This window comes from Ranitomeya variabilis, chromosome 2 (genome assembly GCF_051348905.1).
Source record: "Ranitomeya variabilis isolate aRanVar5 chromosome 2, aRanVar5.hap1, whole genome shotgun sequence".
Classification (NCBI taxonomy): Eukaryota; Metazoa; Chordata; class Amphibia; order Anura; family Dendrobatidae; genus Ranitomeya; species Ranitomeya variabilis.
In genome coordinates this window covers 307,262,995-307,281,339 of record NC_135233.1, presented here as the reverse complement: position 1 = coordinate 307,281,339, position 18,345 = coordinate 307,262,995, and the positions used below count along the sequence as shown (strand labels likewise).

Here is an 18,345-nt window from a genome sequence, read left to right as displayed (position 1 = left end):
CTACTTTTCCATTCAAAAAGTCAAATGGCGCGCCTTCCCTTCCGAGCCTTGCCATGCGCCCAAACAGTGGTTTACCCCCACATATGAGATATCAACGTACTCAGGAGAAATTGCCCAACAAATTTTAGGATCCATTTTATCCTGTCGCCCATGTGAAAATTAAAAAATTGAGGCTAAAAGAATTTTTTTGTGAAAAAAAGTACTTTTTCATTTTTACGGATCAATTTGTGAAGCACCTGAGGGTTTAAAGTGCTCACTATGCATCTAGATAAGTTCCTTGGGGGGTCTCCTTTCCAAAATGAGGTCACTTGTGGGGAAGCTCCAATGTTTAGTCACACAGGGGCTCTCCAAACGCGACATGGTGTCCGCTAACGATGGAGATAATTTTTCATTCAAAAAGTCAAATGGCGCTCCTTCCCTTCCGAGACTTACCGTGTGCCCAAACAGTGGTTTACCCCCACATGTGAGGTATCAGTGTACTCAGGAGAAATTGCCCAACAAATTTTAGGATCCAATTTATCCTATTGCCCATGTGAAAATTAAAAAATTGAGGCTAAAATAATTTTTTTGTGAAAAAAAAGTACTTTTTCATTTTTATGGATCAATTTGTGAAGCACCTGGGGGTTTAAAGTGCTCACTATGCATCTAGATAAGTTCCTTGGGGTGTCTAGTTTCCAAAATGGGGTCACTTGTGGGGGAGCTCCAATGTTTAGGCACACGGGGGCTCTCCAAACGCGACATGGTGTCCGCTAAAGATTGGAGCCAATTTTTCATTCAAAAAGTCAAATGGCGCTCCTTCCCTTCCGAGTTCTGCCGTGCGCCCAAACAGTGGTTTACCCCCACATATGAGGTATCAGCGTACTCAGAACAAATTGGACAACAACGTTCGTGGTCCAGTTTCTCTTTTTACCCTTGGGAAAATAAAAAAATAGTTGCTAAAAGATCATTTTTGTGACTAAAAAGTAAAATGTTCATTTTTTCCTTCCATGTTGCTTCTGCTGCTGTGAAACACCTGAAGGGTTAATAAACTTCTTGAATGTGGTTTTGAGCACCTTGAGGGGTGCAGTTTTTAGAATGGTTCACTTTTGGGTATTTTCAGCCATATAGAACCCTCAAATTGACTTCAAATGTGAGGTGGTCCCTAAAAAAAATGGTTTTGTAAATTTTGTTGTAAAAATGAGAAATCACTGGTCAAATTTTAACCCTTGTAACTTCCTAGCAAAAAAAAATGTTGTTTCCAAAATTGTGCTGATGTAAAGTAGACATGTGGGAAAAGTTATTTATTAACTATTTTGTGTCACATAACTCTCTGGTTTAACAGAATAAAAATTCAAAATGTGAAAATTGCAAAATTTTCAAAATTTTCGCCAAAGTTCCATTTTTTTCACAAATAAACGCAGAAATTATCGACCTAAATTTACCACTAACATGAAGCCCAATATGTCATGAAAAAACAATCTCAGAATCGCTACGATCCGTTGAAGCGTTCCCGAGTTATTACCTCATAAAGGGACACTGGTCAGAATTGCAAAAAACGGCAAGGTCATTAAGGCCAAAATAGGCTGGGTCATGAAGGGGTTAAAACGCCCAAAAAATTCCTCGTAAAACATTTTTTATCTGAAGAGTTCATTGTTTTGAGTTTTCTTATAAAACTACCCGAGTCTGCACTTTCACTAGATATTATAGAAGCTGAATCATTTATAAAAACCTCTGTCAGTAGTTTAATCTGCTAATCTGGTAATTTAATAGAAGCTAAGAGTTAAGTTGATCTAGTATAAAGCCGTAGCCAAATATAGTCTGGCTTAATTAACAGATTTCCAATTACCTGTTCAGTGAATTACAGATTTTTGGCTAATGTTATTACAAGGGTTTATTATATGTAAATCTCTTAAGCCATGTGCATTGCCATGTCTCATCACATACTAAACCGATTTTTAGTCTCATATCTTCTCAAGCTTTCCATAATGACGTATTTACCTGTAATATATTCTATAGGAATTAATGAGCCATAAAAGTTCTTAGTTTAAATTGTGCCTTTTTTTTATAAAGTGGGTCTATAGGGTAATAGAACTTTTTTATATCAATAAAACTAAGGAAAAGATAAAGTGTGGAAAAAAATACAATACAAGGAAAAACTTTCCAAACTATTTTTCCAATATTTTAGCCTCTTCTTTCCTTTACATGGAAGTGATCAAGAAGTCAATAATCAGTTGACTAAGACAAGTATCAAACTTTTGTGGATGGATCAAAACCATCTTTCTTGACCCCACTCACCCTGCATCTGTCTGTCATTACTGGTTTGTTTGTTTGTTTGTTTTTTCCCTTGCATGTTTCTCACCTTAATTCCTTGATGCTAACACACATTTATCTGTCCATGTGAATCTGACTATTTCCTGTTTGTATTTTCCCTTCTGGCTTCTAATTCTCCCCCCCCCCCCGTGTCTGTGGTCAGTCTACCTGTTGCCCCTCCCTCCTGATCACACCTGGCCTATTTCATGTGCCCGTAGCTTGTTATAAATGCAGAGTTGCAGGTCTGTCTCCATAAGGATGTCTCTAAAAGGATGCAGCTGAAATATGCCAGAAGGGAGCCAGAAGTGAACAGAAGGTATGACTAACCATTGTTATTAAATGTACTCAATTTCTTTCTCCTTACACCACACTTACTCTCATCATGCTGAGATACGCTATAACAGTTTTGACTCCATTACTCCTCACTCTCCTTCGCTAGCTACATACCCCAGCACCATCAAACCAAATAATAATGTCTCCTTCCCTCTTGCCTCCCCACCTGACCTCCTCCTCAACATCACATCTCTCCTACTAAAACATAAAACAAGCAGGCCACTCTCCTTCTCCCACCTGCTCTCCCTCTCTCTGCTTTTTCTCACTGCTGGCAACATATCTCCCAATCCTGGACCCCCAGAAATCATACCTCTCATTACTACCTCCTCCTTTTGCTCCCAACCCATTTTAAACACCCGAAGTCTCACCCACTTCAAATCCGTGCCCTTGATGCCCGCCACCCTGCTCCCTCTCTCTGGAGCACTCTGGAATGCCCGCTCCATCTGCAATAAACTCCATGTGATTCACAACCTCTTTACCTCTTGTAATTTTTTGTTTCTGGGCCGCACTGAAACATGGCTGACATCCTCTGACCCCGCCTCCATTGCAGCGCTATGTTACGGTGGCCTCCACTTCACCCACACTCCTCACTCTGGCAAGAGATCTGGTGGAGTAGTGGACCTTCTCCTTTCTTCTAATTGTACCTTTAACCCAATCCCACCTCTAGCCTCCTTTATCCTCCCCTCTTTTGAAGTCCACTCTTTTTGTATCTACTCGCCCTGCAACCTCCAAGTGGCTGTCATATACCGATCTCCTGGCCCAACCACTGCCTTTATTGACCTGGACTCCACCTGGTTTCTTCACTTTCTCTCTGCTCACCATCATCATGGGTGACTTCAACATCCTCATTGACACCCACCAGTCGGCAGTCTCCAAACTTCTATCTTTTACTTCATCTTTTGGATTTACTCAGTGGTCCTCCTCAGCCACCCACACAGACAGATATACATTAGACCTAGTCTTCACCCGTCTCTGCTCCTTATCTAACTTCACAACCTATCCGACCACCATCTACTCATGTTCTCATCACTGTCCTCCCCACCTGTCACCCATGTCCACCAACTTGCGCACCCCCACAGAAACCTCACACATCTAGACACTCACACACTCTCTGACTCTATTCTACCACTGTCCTCCATAGCTTCACTCCACGACACAGAAACTGCCACTAGTTTCTACAATGCCACTCTTGCATAAGCCATCGACTCAGTAGCCCCTGTTATGCATAGCAGAGTGCGACAAATCAATAGAGAAACCTGTCACAATAACATCCCTAAAAAGCTTTGGAAAGTATCCAGAATTGCAGAGCAGCATTGGAAGAAAATGCGCTCACAAATCGACTTCACTTCATTCAAACAAGCAACACTCACATTCCAATTAGCTCTCACCTCCGCAAAACAGGCCTACTTTACATCGCTTGTATCTTCCTTATCCCACAACCCCAAACAGTTGTTCAAAACTTTAACTGCCCCCTCCGACTTCCTTAATCTGTGCCGAGGACTTTGCCACTCACTTCAAAAATAAGATAGACCAAACAAGGCAAGTCTTGGTTGTTCAACCACAACCCCTTTATATGCCAGACCAATGTCCTAACCCCATAACTTCCCTCTCCAAAATCACTGAGGGAGAGCTTACTCATCTCCTCTCCAAATCACACCTCACCACTTGTGCACTTGACCTCATCCCATCCAACCTCCTCCCCTCCAACCTCGTCCCCAACCAACCTCACCACTACACTTATCCTATCCCTAACCCATCTCTTCAACCTATCACTAACTTCTGGTACCTCTGCTTTCAAACATGCCACAATCACACCTATCCTCAAAAAGCCTACCCTTGCCCCGAGCGCTATGTCCAGCTATCACCCCATTTCTTTGCTCATATTTACTTCCAAACTCCTTGAGTAGCACGTCTATGCTGAACTTTCCTCTCACTTTGCATCTAACTCGCTATTTGACAACCTACAACCAGGATTCTGTCCCCACCATTCTACTGAGACTGCCCAGAACAAACTTACTAACGACTTACAGCCAAAGCTAACAGACAATTCTCCATACTCCTCCTTTTAGACCTGTCCTCTGCCTTGGACAAAGTTGACCACTGGCTCCTACTACAGATCCTCTCTTCCTTTGGTGTCAAAGACCTTGTCCTATCCTGGATCTGCTCATACCTTACCAACTGCATATTTAGTGTTTCCTACTCCCACACTACCTCCTCATCTTGCCCGCTCTCTGTTGGTGTCCCTCAATGCTCTGTCCTAGGACACCTCTTCTCAATTTATACCCTTGGCCTAGGACAACTCATAAAGTCCTATGACTTCCAGTACCACCTATATGCTGATGACACTCAGATCTACCTCTCTGGCCCAGATGTCACCTCTCTGCTGTCCAGAATCCCAGAGTGCGCATCAGCCATATCATCCTCCTTCTTCTCCTCTCGCTTCCTGAAGCTCAATGTGGACAAATCCGAACTAATTATCTTTACTCCATCTCGCATACCTTCCCTACCTGATCTATCTATCACAAAAAATATCACACTTTCCCCTGTCCCGGTGAATCCACTGCCTCAGAGTAACCCTTGACTCTGCCCTGTCCTTCAAACCGCACATCCAAGCTCTCGCCACCTCCTGTCGCCTCAAGCTCAAAACTATTTCCAGAATACATCCTTTCCTCAATTCTCACTCTACCAAAATGCTTGTGCATGCCCGAATCATCTCCCTCCTCGACTACTGCAGCATCCTCCTTTGTGGCCCACCTTCTATCACTCTCGCACCCCTCCAGTCCATCCTTAACTCTGCTGCCTGACTAATTAATCTCTCTCCTCACTACACTCCTGCTTCCCCTCTTTGCAAATCCCTTCACTGGCTCCCAATTTCCCAGCGTATCCAGTTTAACCTACTAAGACTGACCTACAAAGCCATCCATAATCTTTCTCCTCCATATATTTCCAAACTAATCTTTCAATATCTTCCCTCACGTAGTCTCTGGTCCTCCCAAGACCTCCTTCTCTCCTCCACGCTTATTCACTCCTCAGCCAATCGCATTCAAGATTTCTCCCGAATATCCCCCATCCTCTGGAATTCTGTGCCCAAACACGACCGGTTATCCACCACATTTAGATCCTTCAGACAGAACCTGAAAACCCATCTCTTCAAAAAGGCTATGTGCACACGTTGCGGTTTTTACCGCGGAACCACAGCGATTTTGATGCTGCGGGTCCGCAGCAGTTTCCATTGCGTTTACAGTTACATGTAAACCTATGGAAACCGCAATCCGCTTAGCACATGCTGCGGGAAAAACCGCACAGAAACGCAGCGGTTTACATTCCGCAGCATGCCACTTCTTTTGTGCAGAATCGCGGCGATTCTGCACACAAAGGGAAGGAATGATCCGCTTAGTTCCCGCATGGGGCTATGCCCACGATGCGGGAAGTAAGCGGATCATGTGCAGATGGTACCTGGGGTGGAGGAGAGGAGACTCTCCTCCAGGCCCTGGGAACCATATTTGTGTAAAAAAAAAGAATTAAAATAAAAAATAATGATATACTCACCTCTCAGCGCTGCACGCAGCCGTCCGGTCGCAGGGTTGCTGTGCGAGCAGGACCTGCGATGACGTCACGGTCACATGACCGTGACCTCACGAAGGTCCTTCTCGCACAGCATCTTTGGAACCGGACCGCCGCGTGCAACGCCGAGGAGATCGGGACATCAGAGGGTGAGTATATAACCATTTTTTTATTATTTTTAACATTACTATAGATGCTGCATATGCAGCATCAATAGTAGGAGTAAACACACAGCGGAAACCGCAAGACAAACCGCAATAAATCTGCAGGGATAACCGCAGCAGTTTTGCCCTGCAGATTTATCAAATCCGCTGTGGGAGAACCCGCAGAGGACCCTCCCTACGTGTGCACATAGCCAAAAGCTTACAACCTGTAATGACCACGCGGCTACCTCAACACCATTGGAGCTACTGCAGCCCCCATAATCCGGTAGAATGTAAGCCCATAAGGCAGTGTTCCCCAAATCCGGTCCTCAAGAACCACCAACAGGTCATGTTTTCAGAATTTCCTTAGTATTGCAAAGGTAATAAGTGCATCACCAGGACAGGCAAGCATTCAATCACCTGTGCAATGCTAAGAAAATCCTGAAAACATGACCTGTTGGTGGCTCTTGAGGACCGGAGTTGGGGAACACTGCCATAAGGGCAGGGTCCACTTCCCTCTGTACTAGTCTGCCATTGTTAGTTTGTTTACTGTAAGTGATATTTGTATTTTGATGTAACCCCGTCTCATGTACAGCACCATGGAATTAATGGTGCTATATAATAAACAAATTGACTCACCATTCCAGGGTTATTATTATTAACTCCAATCAGATCTAATTCCTATGATATCAGTATGAATTGTGCCATGCGGTAATTGGATGGGATGAAGTTAAAGGGGTTGTTTATATTTGAGGACAATTATTACTATAATGTATCATTGTGGGCTGATGGACAAGTCTGGCCACATCTTTCTCTATCATCAGCCACTGTATGGACACGAGAACTGGTCGGTGTATGAGGGTAAAAAGGAAAAGTGTCCGACTAACTGAGAATCCATCAGTGAACTTCATCTCACAGTCTAACAGTAAAAATTTATATATTTTTTATTATTATCTGTATTTTTCTGAGCTCATGTGAGCTGATTTTTGGCCACAGACCACATAAAAATTGAATGTGCAGGGAAACAAAGTGTGTAAAAGCAAAACTCTGCAAAATTTGTAATGAAACCCAATTGCAGAAATTATTTTAGCTTAAAATACATGCACTTACGTAAAAAAAGGCCCCAAAGGGGGCTTTACCCTGTTTAAGAGCTCAAAGAAATTGTTTAAATCAGGAAATTACCTATGTTTAAATCATGTTTTCATGCAAAAGGGATTTTTTCCTTATTATCTTGATTTAAAATAAAATAAAACCTGAAATGTTGCAATTTAAACTATGGTAAGCTTAATACTGAGTTTTCTCAATATTAACTCCTAACCCAAAAATAAGCCCTAGCATGATTTTACAGGATTTTTACATTATGCTTGAAATATGAGCACCACTCCAAAAATAAGCCTCAGGCTGCTTTTACACTTACCGGGTTTTCTGTGGCTCGTTATTGTGGACCTTTTTTGCGGGCTGTATCACCGCAATTTTCAAGATCTGCTGCAATATCGAACCACAAAAAACTTGCATAACATGAAATGATTGCGCCCCGTTTTTGCGGACCCATAGAAATATATTGGGACCTCAAAAACGGCTGCAAAATCACGGCAAGTGTAAAAGCAGCCTTAGATATAGTCAGGACTGGTGTTTGGAGGGGGGAGGTGGGAAAACTGGTCAGTTGTCCAGAGCCCTCATCCTTTTAATTGCCCCCAGCATTTCTACTCCAAGGTTAAAACTGCTTAAGGACCTTTCATGACATCAGAGTCATGTGACCATGATGTTGTAATAGTATGCAGGTACTGAGTATGTCACCACGGAACAGACAGACCAACAGTTGAGGGGTTTAATAACAGGGATCAGGTTCTCCTCGCAGGGAGGAAGCAATGGAATATAACTAGCAATAAAACAGTGCAAAAATATGGTAGTCAAACAGTGTAACAGAAGTAACCAAGATTTTTTTGAGAAAAGAACACTTATCAGTCTGATGAGGACTTGCTTGAAGGGTCGTCTTCTCCAACGTAGGCACCGAGATACAGCGGCACTTGTCGTCCCTCTGTTGTCCATGGGCTGAGTAGTCTCTAGGAGCCAGCTGCCTGGGGTTTCGGGAGTTAATGTGATATGCACAGGCTCTGAGTCTTTAGCTTTTACAGCACAGCTTATCCCAGGATAACGATGGTCAGTCTATTAGTAAGTCTCTCACCAGGAATCAGGGGCTCTGCACTGATACCGTGGGTACCAGGGGTCACAGTCTCTGTACTGATACCGCGGGTACCAGGGAGTCGCAGTCTCTGCAGGGGTCAATTTCTCTACACGGGTCTCAAAGCACCCCTCTCCCATCACAGCAGAGTCCGCTTTCATGTACTCACAAGATGCAGTCTTTCTGGGTAATCTCCCTGTATTTGTCCTCTGACCGGGAGCTCTCTCTCTCTCCCGGAGCGCAGCTGCACCCTGCTCTGACCGCTGCTCACACTGCTCTGTTCCTTGTGTGCGTGCCTTTCCCACTCTCTGCCCGGCTTCCTTCCTGTCTCAGTCTCTAAGTCTGCTCCCTGGGGAATCTGTAGAACAGCTCAATGGTTCCAGGCATAGAGCCGAGGAGGTAACCGCCCCCAGATTCTTCTTGTGCTTCACCTCCTTACAATGTCACCAAAGAATCTTTAAAGGGAACCTGTCACCTGCGCACTATGTCCCGGAACACAGCAAAATACTTCCGGGACATAGTGCGCCAGAGCATGCGCACTAATGCTTTTTGGCTTTGTCCGCAGTTGGGCAAAGCATACTGTGCGTGCGCAAGGCAAGATTGCCTTGCGCAGGCATGTACTACGGAGGACAAAGAATGAACTTCAATCCAATATTGCAACCAGCATGCAGCCAGCGGGTAAGGAAAGGGTGAATCAAACACCCGAAAACCCCGCCCATATAACCGAAAACCGGTCCCGCCAAATTCAGGTGACAGGTTCCCTTTAACAGCAGGAGTCTAGAGGAACTGAAGAGGAAACAGGCTGGTATGCAAATACAGCAGTACAGCATTAGGAGAAAGGGGAGGGCAAACTGGGCAATTCCCCAGGGCACCTACTCTCTTAGGGCCCCCCAGCATTTCTATTCTGAGGTTAAGACTGCTTGATGACATCACAGTCATGTGACCATAATGTCACCAAAGGTCCTTTAACTGCAGAAGTCTAGAGAAACTGAAGAGGAGACAAGCAGGTATGTACCGTATGTGTAGTGTGTGTATATTTACAGGTTTTTGTTCAATTTAAACTTCAAGAGCGGAATGGCACTAGGCCCATTAGACTCACAGCAGGAGACCCTTCAATCACGTCTCTCCATTCACTAGCCGGCAGTTAAAAGCAACTGGATTTCTGGTGCTCAGCTTTGTTTAGGCAGTACCATGCACAATATCTTATGGATTAAACAAATTGAATCAGCAAACTGGTGAGTGCCGCTGTCTTCTAATCCTTCGTTATGATATTGGTTTTTGTTCAATGTGTACACATACAGTATGTATGATGTAGCGCTGGCACCCTTGCAGGGCACTGCTGTACTCCTCGTTCCTGGTCTGCTTCCCGGTACCCTCCTCTCACTTCGGGCCCGGCACCTCTGCACGATTCCCAACAGGCGTGCCGATCCTCTGTAGCCTCTGTCCCTTGTCCCATGCGTCCATCTCCTGCTGCTTCTTCCTTGACACAGCGCACTCCCCGCAGTCTTCCTGGTATGGCTCTGAGGGCACACAAGCACACTCCTGGTCTCTTAAAGAGACAGCATGCTATTTTCAAAAAAGTGCCTCAACCAGTGGCTGAGCCACTCTTGCTATTTCTGGCACCTCTGCCCTAAGGGAGGAGCTTGAGCAACAAGTGTTTCCAGTTGCTTTTCACAAGTTCCTTGTACCTGCATGCTGGTGTTCCGCAAGTACCTTGCTAACTCCGGTTTGTCTCCCCAGTGTGCCTGCTGAGTCTCTCTACATCTCTCTGGACTACGCCAGTACCCTCTGCACCTGTTCCACCAGCTGCTGCCCTCAACCAGCTTCAACCGTTTACCATCTATCAAGCTCTCTGTCTCCTGCAGTTCCTGCAAGCCCGCCTGTCTCACTGGGTCTGCTTCCACGTGATCGGAGTCTAACTGGAGGAACCACCTTGAGTTCCTCGGTCATCCCAACCTGGCCCTGTTTGAGGGGTCTTTCTATGGGTGTCTTTGGCTTGCTTGCATAGTTATGGCCCCTTCAGAGCCCCCCCGAATAGTGGTCCTGTGGTTCCACGAAAATGTCATTAACCCCTTCCCGACCCATGACGCCACGTAGGCGTCATGAAAACCCGTGCCTTCCCGACCCATGACGCCTATGTGGCGTCATGGAATGATCGCGTCTCTGCAGATCGGGTGAAAGGGTTAACTCCGATTTCACCCGATCTGCAGAGAGAGGGGGAGTTGTACTTCAGCCCAGGGGGGGTGGCTTTGCCCCCACGTGGCTACGATCGCTCTGATTGGCTGTTGAAAGTGCAACAGCCAATCAGAGCAATTTGCAATATTTCACCTATGAAAATGGTGAAATATTGCAATCCAGCCATGGCCGATGCTGCAATAGCATCTGCCATGGCTGGAAATCATGTACTGGCCCCCCCCCACCGCCCCCGATCTCCTCCCCAGTCCTCCGTTTTTGTCCGGTGCCCCCTCCGTTCCCCTGTCCGCTCCCCCGTGCTCCTGTCCGCTCCCCCGTGCTCCTGTCCTCTCTCCCGGTCCTCCGATCCCCTCCCCTGTGCTGCGATCCACCCCCCCACCACCCCCTCATACTTACCGAGCCTCCCGAAGTCGGTCCGTCTTCTCCCTGGGCGCCGCCATCTTCCAAAATGGCGGGCGCGCCGGGCGCATGCTCAGTACGCCCGCCGGCCGGCAGAGTCATTACAGGTACATTTTGATCGCTGTGGTAGGTTCTATCACAGCGATCAAAATAAAAAAATAATAAATCACCCCCCCCCTTTATCACCCCCATAGGTAGGGACAATAATAAAATAAAGAAAATATATATATTTTTTTTTCCACTAGGGTTAGGGTTAGAACTAGGGTTAGAACTAGGGTTAGGGGTAGGGTTAGGGTTAGGGGTAGGGTTAGGGGTAGGGTTATGGCATGTGCACACAGAGCGGATCGGCCGCGGATCCGCAGCGGATCGGCCGCGGATCGGCAGCGGATCCTCAGCGGATCGGCCGCGGATCCGCACCGGATCGGCAGCGGATCGGCCGCGCATCCGCAGCGGATCGGCCGCGCATCCGCAGCGGATCGGCAGCGGATCGGCCGCGGATACCCGCGGATCGGCAGCGGATCCGCAGCGGATACCCGCGGATCCGCAGCGGATACCCGCGGATCCGCAGCGGATCCGCAGCGGATACCCGCGGATCGGCAGCGAATCCGCAGCGGATCCGCAGCGGATACCCGCGGATCCGCAGCGGATCCGCAGCGGATACCCGCGGATCGGCAGCGAATCCGCAGCGGATCCGCAGCGGATACCCGCGGATCGGCAGCGAATCCGCAGCGGATGCCCGCGGATCGGCAGCGGATCCGCAGCGGATCGGCCGCGGATCCGCAGCGGATCGGCCGCGGATTGGCAGCGGATCCGCAGCGGATTGGCAGCGGATCCGCAGCGGATTGGCCGTGGATCCGCAGCGGATTGGCCGCTGCGAATTCGAAGCAGTTTTCCATCAAGTTTACAGTACCATGTACACCTAAGGAAAACCAAATCCGCTGTGCCCACGGTGCGGAAAATTCCGTGCAGAAACGCTGCGTTGTATTTTCCGCAGCATGTCAATTCTTTGTGCGGATTCCGCAGCGTTTTACACCTGTTCCTCAATAGGAATCCGCAGGTGAAATCCGCACAAAAAAACACTGGAAATCTGCTGTAAATCCGCAGGTAAAACGCAGTGCCTTTTACCTGCAGATTTTTCAAAAATCGTGCGGAAAAATCTCAGACGAATCCGCAACGTGGGCACATAGCCTTAGGGTTAGGGTTGGAATTAGAGTTAGGGTTGGAATTAGGGCTAGGGTTTGAAATAGGGTTAAGATTAGGCTTGTGGTTAGGGTTACGGATAGGGTTAGGGGTGTGTTGGGGTTACAGTTGTGGTTAGGGTTGGGATTAGGGTTACGGTTGGGATTAGGGTTAGGATTAGGGTTGGAATTAGGGTTACGGGTGTGTTGCGGTTAGGGGTGTGTTGGGGTTAGGGTTGTGATTAGGGTTATGGCTACAGTTGGGATTAGGATTAGGGGTGTGTTGGGGTTAGTGTTGAAGTTAGAATTGAGGGGTTTCCACTGTTTAGGCACATCAGGGGTCTCCAAACGCAACATGGCGCCACCATTGATTCCAGCCAATCTTGCGTTCAAAAAGTCAAATGGTGCTCCCGCCCTTCCAAGCCCCGACGTGCGCCCAAACAGTGGTTTACCCCCACATTTGGGGTACCAGCGTACTCAGGACAAACTGGGCAACAACTGTTGGGGTCCAATTTCTCCTGTTACCCTTGCAAAAATAAAAAATTACTTGCTAAAACATAATTTTTGAGGAAAGAACAATTATTTTTTATTTTCACGGCTCTGCGTTATAAACTTCTGTGAAGCACTTGGGGGTTGAAAGTGCTCACCACACATCTAGATAAGTTCCTTCGGGGGTCTAGTTTCCAAAATGGGGTCACTTGTGGGGTGTTTCTACTGTTTAGGCACATCAGGGGCTCTGCAAATGCAATGTGACGCCCGCAGACCATTCCATCAAAGTCTGCATTTCAAATGTCACTACTTCCCTTCCGAGCCCTGACGTGTGCCCAAACAGTGGTTTACCCCCACATATGGGGTATCAGCGTACTCACAACAAACTGGGCAACAAATATTGGGGTCCAATTTCTCCTGCTACCCTTGTGAAAATAAAAAATTGCTTGCTAAAACATATTTTTTGAGGAAAGAAAAATGATTTTTTATTTTCACGGCTCTGCGTTGTAAACTTCTGTGAAGCACTTGGGGGTTGAACGTGCTCACCACACATCTAGATAAGTTCCTTGGGGGGGTCTAGTTTCCAAAATGGGGTCACTTGTGGGGGGTTTCTACTGTTTAGGCATATCAGGGGCTCTGCAAACGTAACATGATGCCCGCAGACCATTCCATCAAAGTCTGCATTCCAAAACATCACTACTTCCCTTCCGAGCCCCGGCATGTGCCCAAACAGTGGTTTACCCCCACATATGGGGTATCAGCGTACTCAGGAGAAACTGGACAACAACTTTTGGGGTCCAATTTCTCCTGTTACTCTTGCAAAAATAAAAAATTCTGGGCTAAAAAAATATTTTTGAGGAAAGGAAACACATTTATTATTTTCACGGCTCTGCGTTATAAACTTCTGTGAAGCACTTGGGGGTTCAAAGTGCTCACCACACATCTAGATAAGTTCCCTTGGGGGTCTAGTTTCCAAAATGGAGTCACTTGTGGGGAGTTCCTACTGTTTAGGCACATCAGGGGCTCTGCAAACGCAACCTGATGCCCGCAGAGCATTCCATCAAAGTCTGCATTTCAAAACGTCACTACTTCCCTTCCGAACCCCGACGTGTGCCAAAACAGTGGTTTACCCCCACATATGGGGTATCAGCGTACTCAGGAGAAACTGGACAACAACTTTTGGGGTCCAATTTCTCCTATTACCCTTGGGAAAATAAAAAATTGTGGGCTAAAAAATCATTTTTGTGAAAAGAAAAATTATTTTTTATTTTCATGGCTCTGCGTTATAAACTTCTGTGAAGCACTTTGGGGTTCAAAGTGCTCACCACACATCTAGATTAGTTCCTTGGGAGGTCTAGTTTCCAAAATGGGGTCACTTGTGCGGGAGCTCCAATGTTTAGGCACACAGGGGCTCTCCAAACGCGACATGGTGTCCGCTAATGATTGGAGCTAATTTTCCATTCAAAAAGCCAAATGGCGTGCCTTCCTTTCCGAGCCCTGCCGTGCGCCCAAACAGTGGTTTACCCCCACATATGGGATATCATCGTACTCAGGACAAACTGGACAACAACATTTGGGGTCCAATTTCTCCTATTACCCTTGGGAAAATAAAAAATTCTGGGCTAAAAATCATTTTTGAGGAAAGAAAAATTATTTTTTTTATTTTCACGGCTCTGCGTTATAAACTTCTGTGAAGCACCTGGGGGTTATAAGTGCTCACTATGCATCTAGATAAGTTCCTTGGGGGGTCTAGTTTCCAAAATGGGGTCACGTGTAGGGGAGCTCCAATGTTTAGGCACACAGGGGCTCTCCAAATGCGACATGGTGTCCGCTAACAATTGGAGCTAATTTTCCATTCAAAAAGTCAAATGGTACGCCTCCCCTTCCGAGCCTTGCCGTGCACCCAAACAGTGGTTTACCCCCACATATGAGGTATCGGCATACTCAGGAGAAATTGCCCAACAAATTTTAGGATCCATTTTATCCTGTTGCCCATGTGAAAATGAAAGAATTGAGGCTAAAAGAAATTTTGTGTGAAAAAAAAGTACTTTTTCATTTTTGCGGATCAATTTGTGAAGCACCTGGGGGTTTAAAGGGCTCACTATGCCTCTAGATGAGTTCCTTGGGGGGTCTAGTTTCCAAAATGGGGTCACTTGTGGAGGAGCTCCAATGTTTAGGCACACAGGGGCTTTCCAAACGCGACATGGTGTCCGCTAACGATGGAGATAATTTTTCATTCAAAAAGTCAAATGGCGCTCCTTCCCTTCCGAGCCTTACCATGTGCCCAAACAGTGGTTTACCCCCACATGTGAGGTATCGGTGTACTCAGGAGAAATTGCCCAACAAATTTTAGGATCCATTTTATCCTGTTGCCCATGTGAAAATGAAAAAATTGAGGCTAAAATAATTTTTTTGTGAAAAAAAAGTACTTTTTCATTTTTACGGATCAATTTGTGAAGCACCTGGGGGTTTAAAGTGCTCACTATGCTTCTAGATAAGTTCCTTGGGGGGTCTAGTTTCCAAAATGGGGTCACTTGTGGGGGAGCTCCAATGTTTAGGCACACGGGGGCTCTCCAAACGCGACATGGTGTCCGCTAAAGATTGGAGCCAATTTTTCATTGAAAAAGTCAAATGGCGCTTCTTCCCTTCCGAGCCCTGCCGTGCGCCCAAACAGTGGTTTACCCCCACATATGAGGTATCAGCGTACTCAGGACAAATTGGACAACAACGTCCGTGGTCCAGTTTCTCCTTTTACCCTTGGGAAAATAAAAAAATTGTTGCTAAAAGATCATTTTTGTGACTAAAAAGTTAAATGTTAATTTTTCCCCTATTTGTTGCTTCTGCTGCTGTGAAACACCTGAAGGGTTAATAAACTTCTTGAATGTGGTTTTGAGCACCTTGAGGGGTGCAGTTTTTAGAATGGTGTCACTTTTGGGTATTTTCAGCCATATAGAACCCTCAAAATTACTTCAAATGTGAGGTGGTCCCTAAAAAAAATGGTTTTGTAAATTTTGTTGTAAAAATGAGAAATCACTGGTCAAATTTTAACCCTTATAACTTCCTAGCCAAAAAAAAATTTGTTTCCAAAATTGTGCTGATGTAAAGTAGACATGTGGGAAACGTTATTTATTAACTATCTTGTGTCACATAACTCTCTGGTTTAACAGAATAAAAATTCAAAATGTGAAAATTGCGAAATTTTCAAAATTTTCGCCAAATTTCCGTTTTTTTCACAAATAAACTCAGAAATTATCGACCTAAATTTACCACTAACATGAAGCCCAATATGTCACGAAAAAACAATCTCAGAATCGCTAGGATCCGTTGAAGCGTTCCTGAGTTATTACCTCATAAAGGGACACTGGTCAGAATTGCAAAAAACGGCAAGGTCATTAAGGCCAAAATAGGCTGGGTCATGAAGGGGTTAAACGAATGTACACTTCAACATCTGTGCCTCCGTTTCAATTTGTTATATATGAGCAATGTGTATATATACATGTGTATGTGCATTGTGTGTGTGATGACATGATTATATTTGAATAAATGTTTGTTTATTCAAGAATAAATGTGGATTGTTGTTCATGGAGCAAAATAAGTCATCCCCTGCAAATAAGCCCTTACCCATTCTTCGGAGCAAAAATTAATATAAGATCCTGTCTTATTTTTGGAGAAACAGGGCCTGTTTTCTGCCTAATTCTTCCTGTTCTGCAGATTCATATTTCAGTAGTAATCACAAGATCATCTCAAGCAGGATTACAACCAAAAGTAATATCTTTATAAAAATAACAGGGGTGAGTGAATGTGCTTGGTCATAATTGGATTGGATATCACTTGAATATCTGGGTGCTCGGATATGCTCATTACTTGGCAAGCATTAACCATTGCTCAATTGCAAATTCAAATTCCCATTCGAATTATTCATTAGATGCTTCAGTACAAAAAATGTTGAGGTCTATTCATTGCAGCTAATGTCCATGTGGATTTCCAGGAAAACCAGGAAGATAGAGTCTAAAAAGCCCAGTAGCTACTGTGAAAGCTGCAATATTCCTATTTTTATACAGATTGGAAAAAAATTGCCAAAACATAAATCTATTTAACACAAAAAAAACTAATTTAAACAATTGGTCATTTTCTCATGACAACTTCTCTATTACAAAAAATCAGGCGACATGACTGCATACATAACCATGTATATAAAATAGAATAAAATTATCAGAAAATAAAATCAAATTAGAATAAACGATATGCATCAGTATTTGGTTTTAATTATTAAAATAATTATAGGTGATACAAATCATTTTAAATGAAAAGCACAATTCTTATACATTTGAAAGTGTGACATTATCATAAAAAAATCCCTCAATTGTATTGTCAAGCTATTTGGAAATCCTCCTGTGTGCCTGGGTTAAGAAGATACAATGATAGACCTCATTATTTGGAGCTGACTTGGAGCCAAGGGTCTACAATGGTGACAGCATAGATATGTAAATGTTATGAATGCACCAAAGATAAAGAAGTTCCTTTGGATGGCAGATAGAACCCAAGTGTAACTCTGTTCCAAGGTAAGCCATCATTAGCTAAACACAAGTTTTCACAGTATTTTTCATGAACATAATCATCTTTAAAATGAGATATTTACAAATACAAAAGAAAAAACAAAGTGGGTTAAGAATTAGTCATTATTACCTTTTTTTCTCAAGATGACACTTGCATGCTTGCGGCCATTTCGGTTTTCCACATGACAGGTGTAGTTACCCAGGTCTCCTTCTTGAACAGCATCAAATGTTAAAGCCAGTTCTACCTCTTTCTCCCCAAGGTGTTCTCTGAGTAACCTATAAAGATATATCACCATAAACTGATCACAGTGCAAGGAAACGTTATCAGAGTGCAAAGAAACATTAATGGCACATTTCTCATGGATTTTTAAGTGCAAATCAAAGGTTTGGATATACCTGTACAAGCAATGGTTTTCATTGTTTTTATTGAAGTGTGCACATTGTAGATTACCCCTTTTAATTCTGATTATGCATTTACACATTTTTGGCATTCTCTCAAGTAGCTTCTTCCGGTTGCTACTTGGAATGGTTTTCCTACAGGTCTTGAAGGAGCACACCTAGGTGCTGAGCACTTGTTGGCTGCTTTGCCTTCACTGTGCAGTCCAACTCATCCCAAACTACAGTGCCTTGCGAAAGTATTCGGCTCCCTTTTCCCACATATCATGCTTCAAACATAAAGATACCAAATGTAAATTTTTGGTGAAGAATCAACAACAAGTGGAACACAATTGTGAAGTTGAACGAAAGTTATTGGTTATTTTACATTTTTGAGGAAATTCAAAAACTGAAAAGTGGGGCGTGTAATATTATTCGGCCCCTTTACTTTCAGTGCAGCAAACTCACTCCAGAACTTCATTGTGGATCTCTGAATGATCCAATGTTGTCCTAAATGCCTATTGATGGTAAATACAATCCACCTGTGTGTAATCAAGTCTCCATATAAATGCTCCTGCTCTGTGATAGTCTCAGTGTTCTGTTTGAGCATCATGAAGACCAAGGAACACAACAGGCAGGTCCGT

At 44.6% G+C, this 18,345-nt stretch overlaps 1 protein-coding gene across 2 annotated transcripts in view; it reads right to left on the bottom strand.

Moving 5' to 3' along the window:
- Positions 1–18,345, bottom strand: part of IL1RAPL2 (interleukin 1 receptor accessory protein like 2) — a 1,069,016-nt gene that overhangs the window by 37,408 nt on the left and 1,013,263 nt on the right. For both annotated transcript variants that reach the window (XM_077285203.1, XM_077285204.1), the window contains one exon: positions 17,457–17,602. In XM_077285203.1, the coding sequence (XP_077141318.1) occupies positions 17,457–17,602 (146 nt within the window). The remainder of the gene's footprint in view (positions 1–17,456; positions 17,603–18,345) is intronic.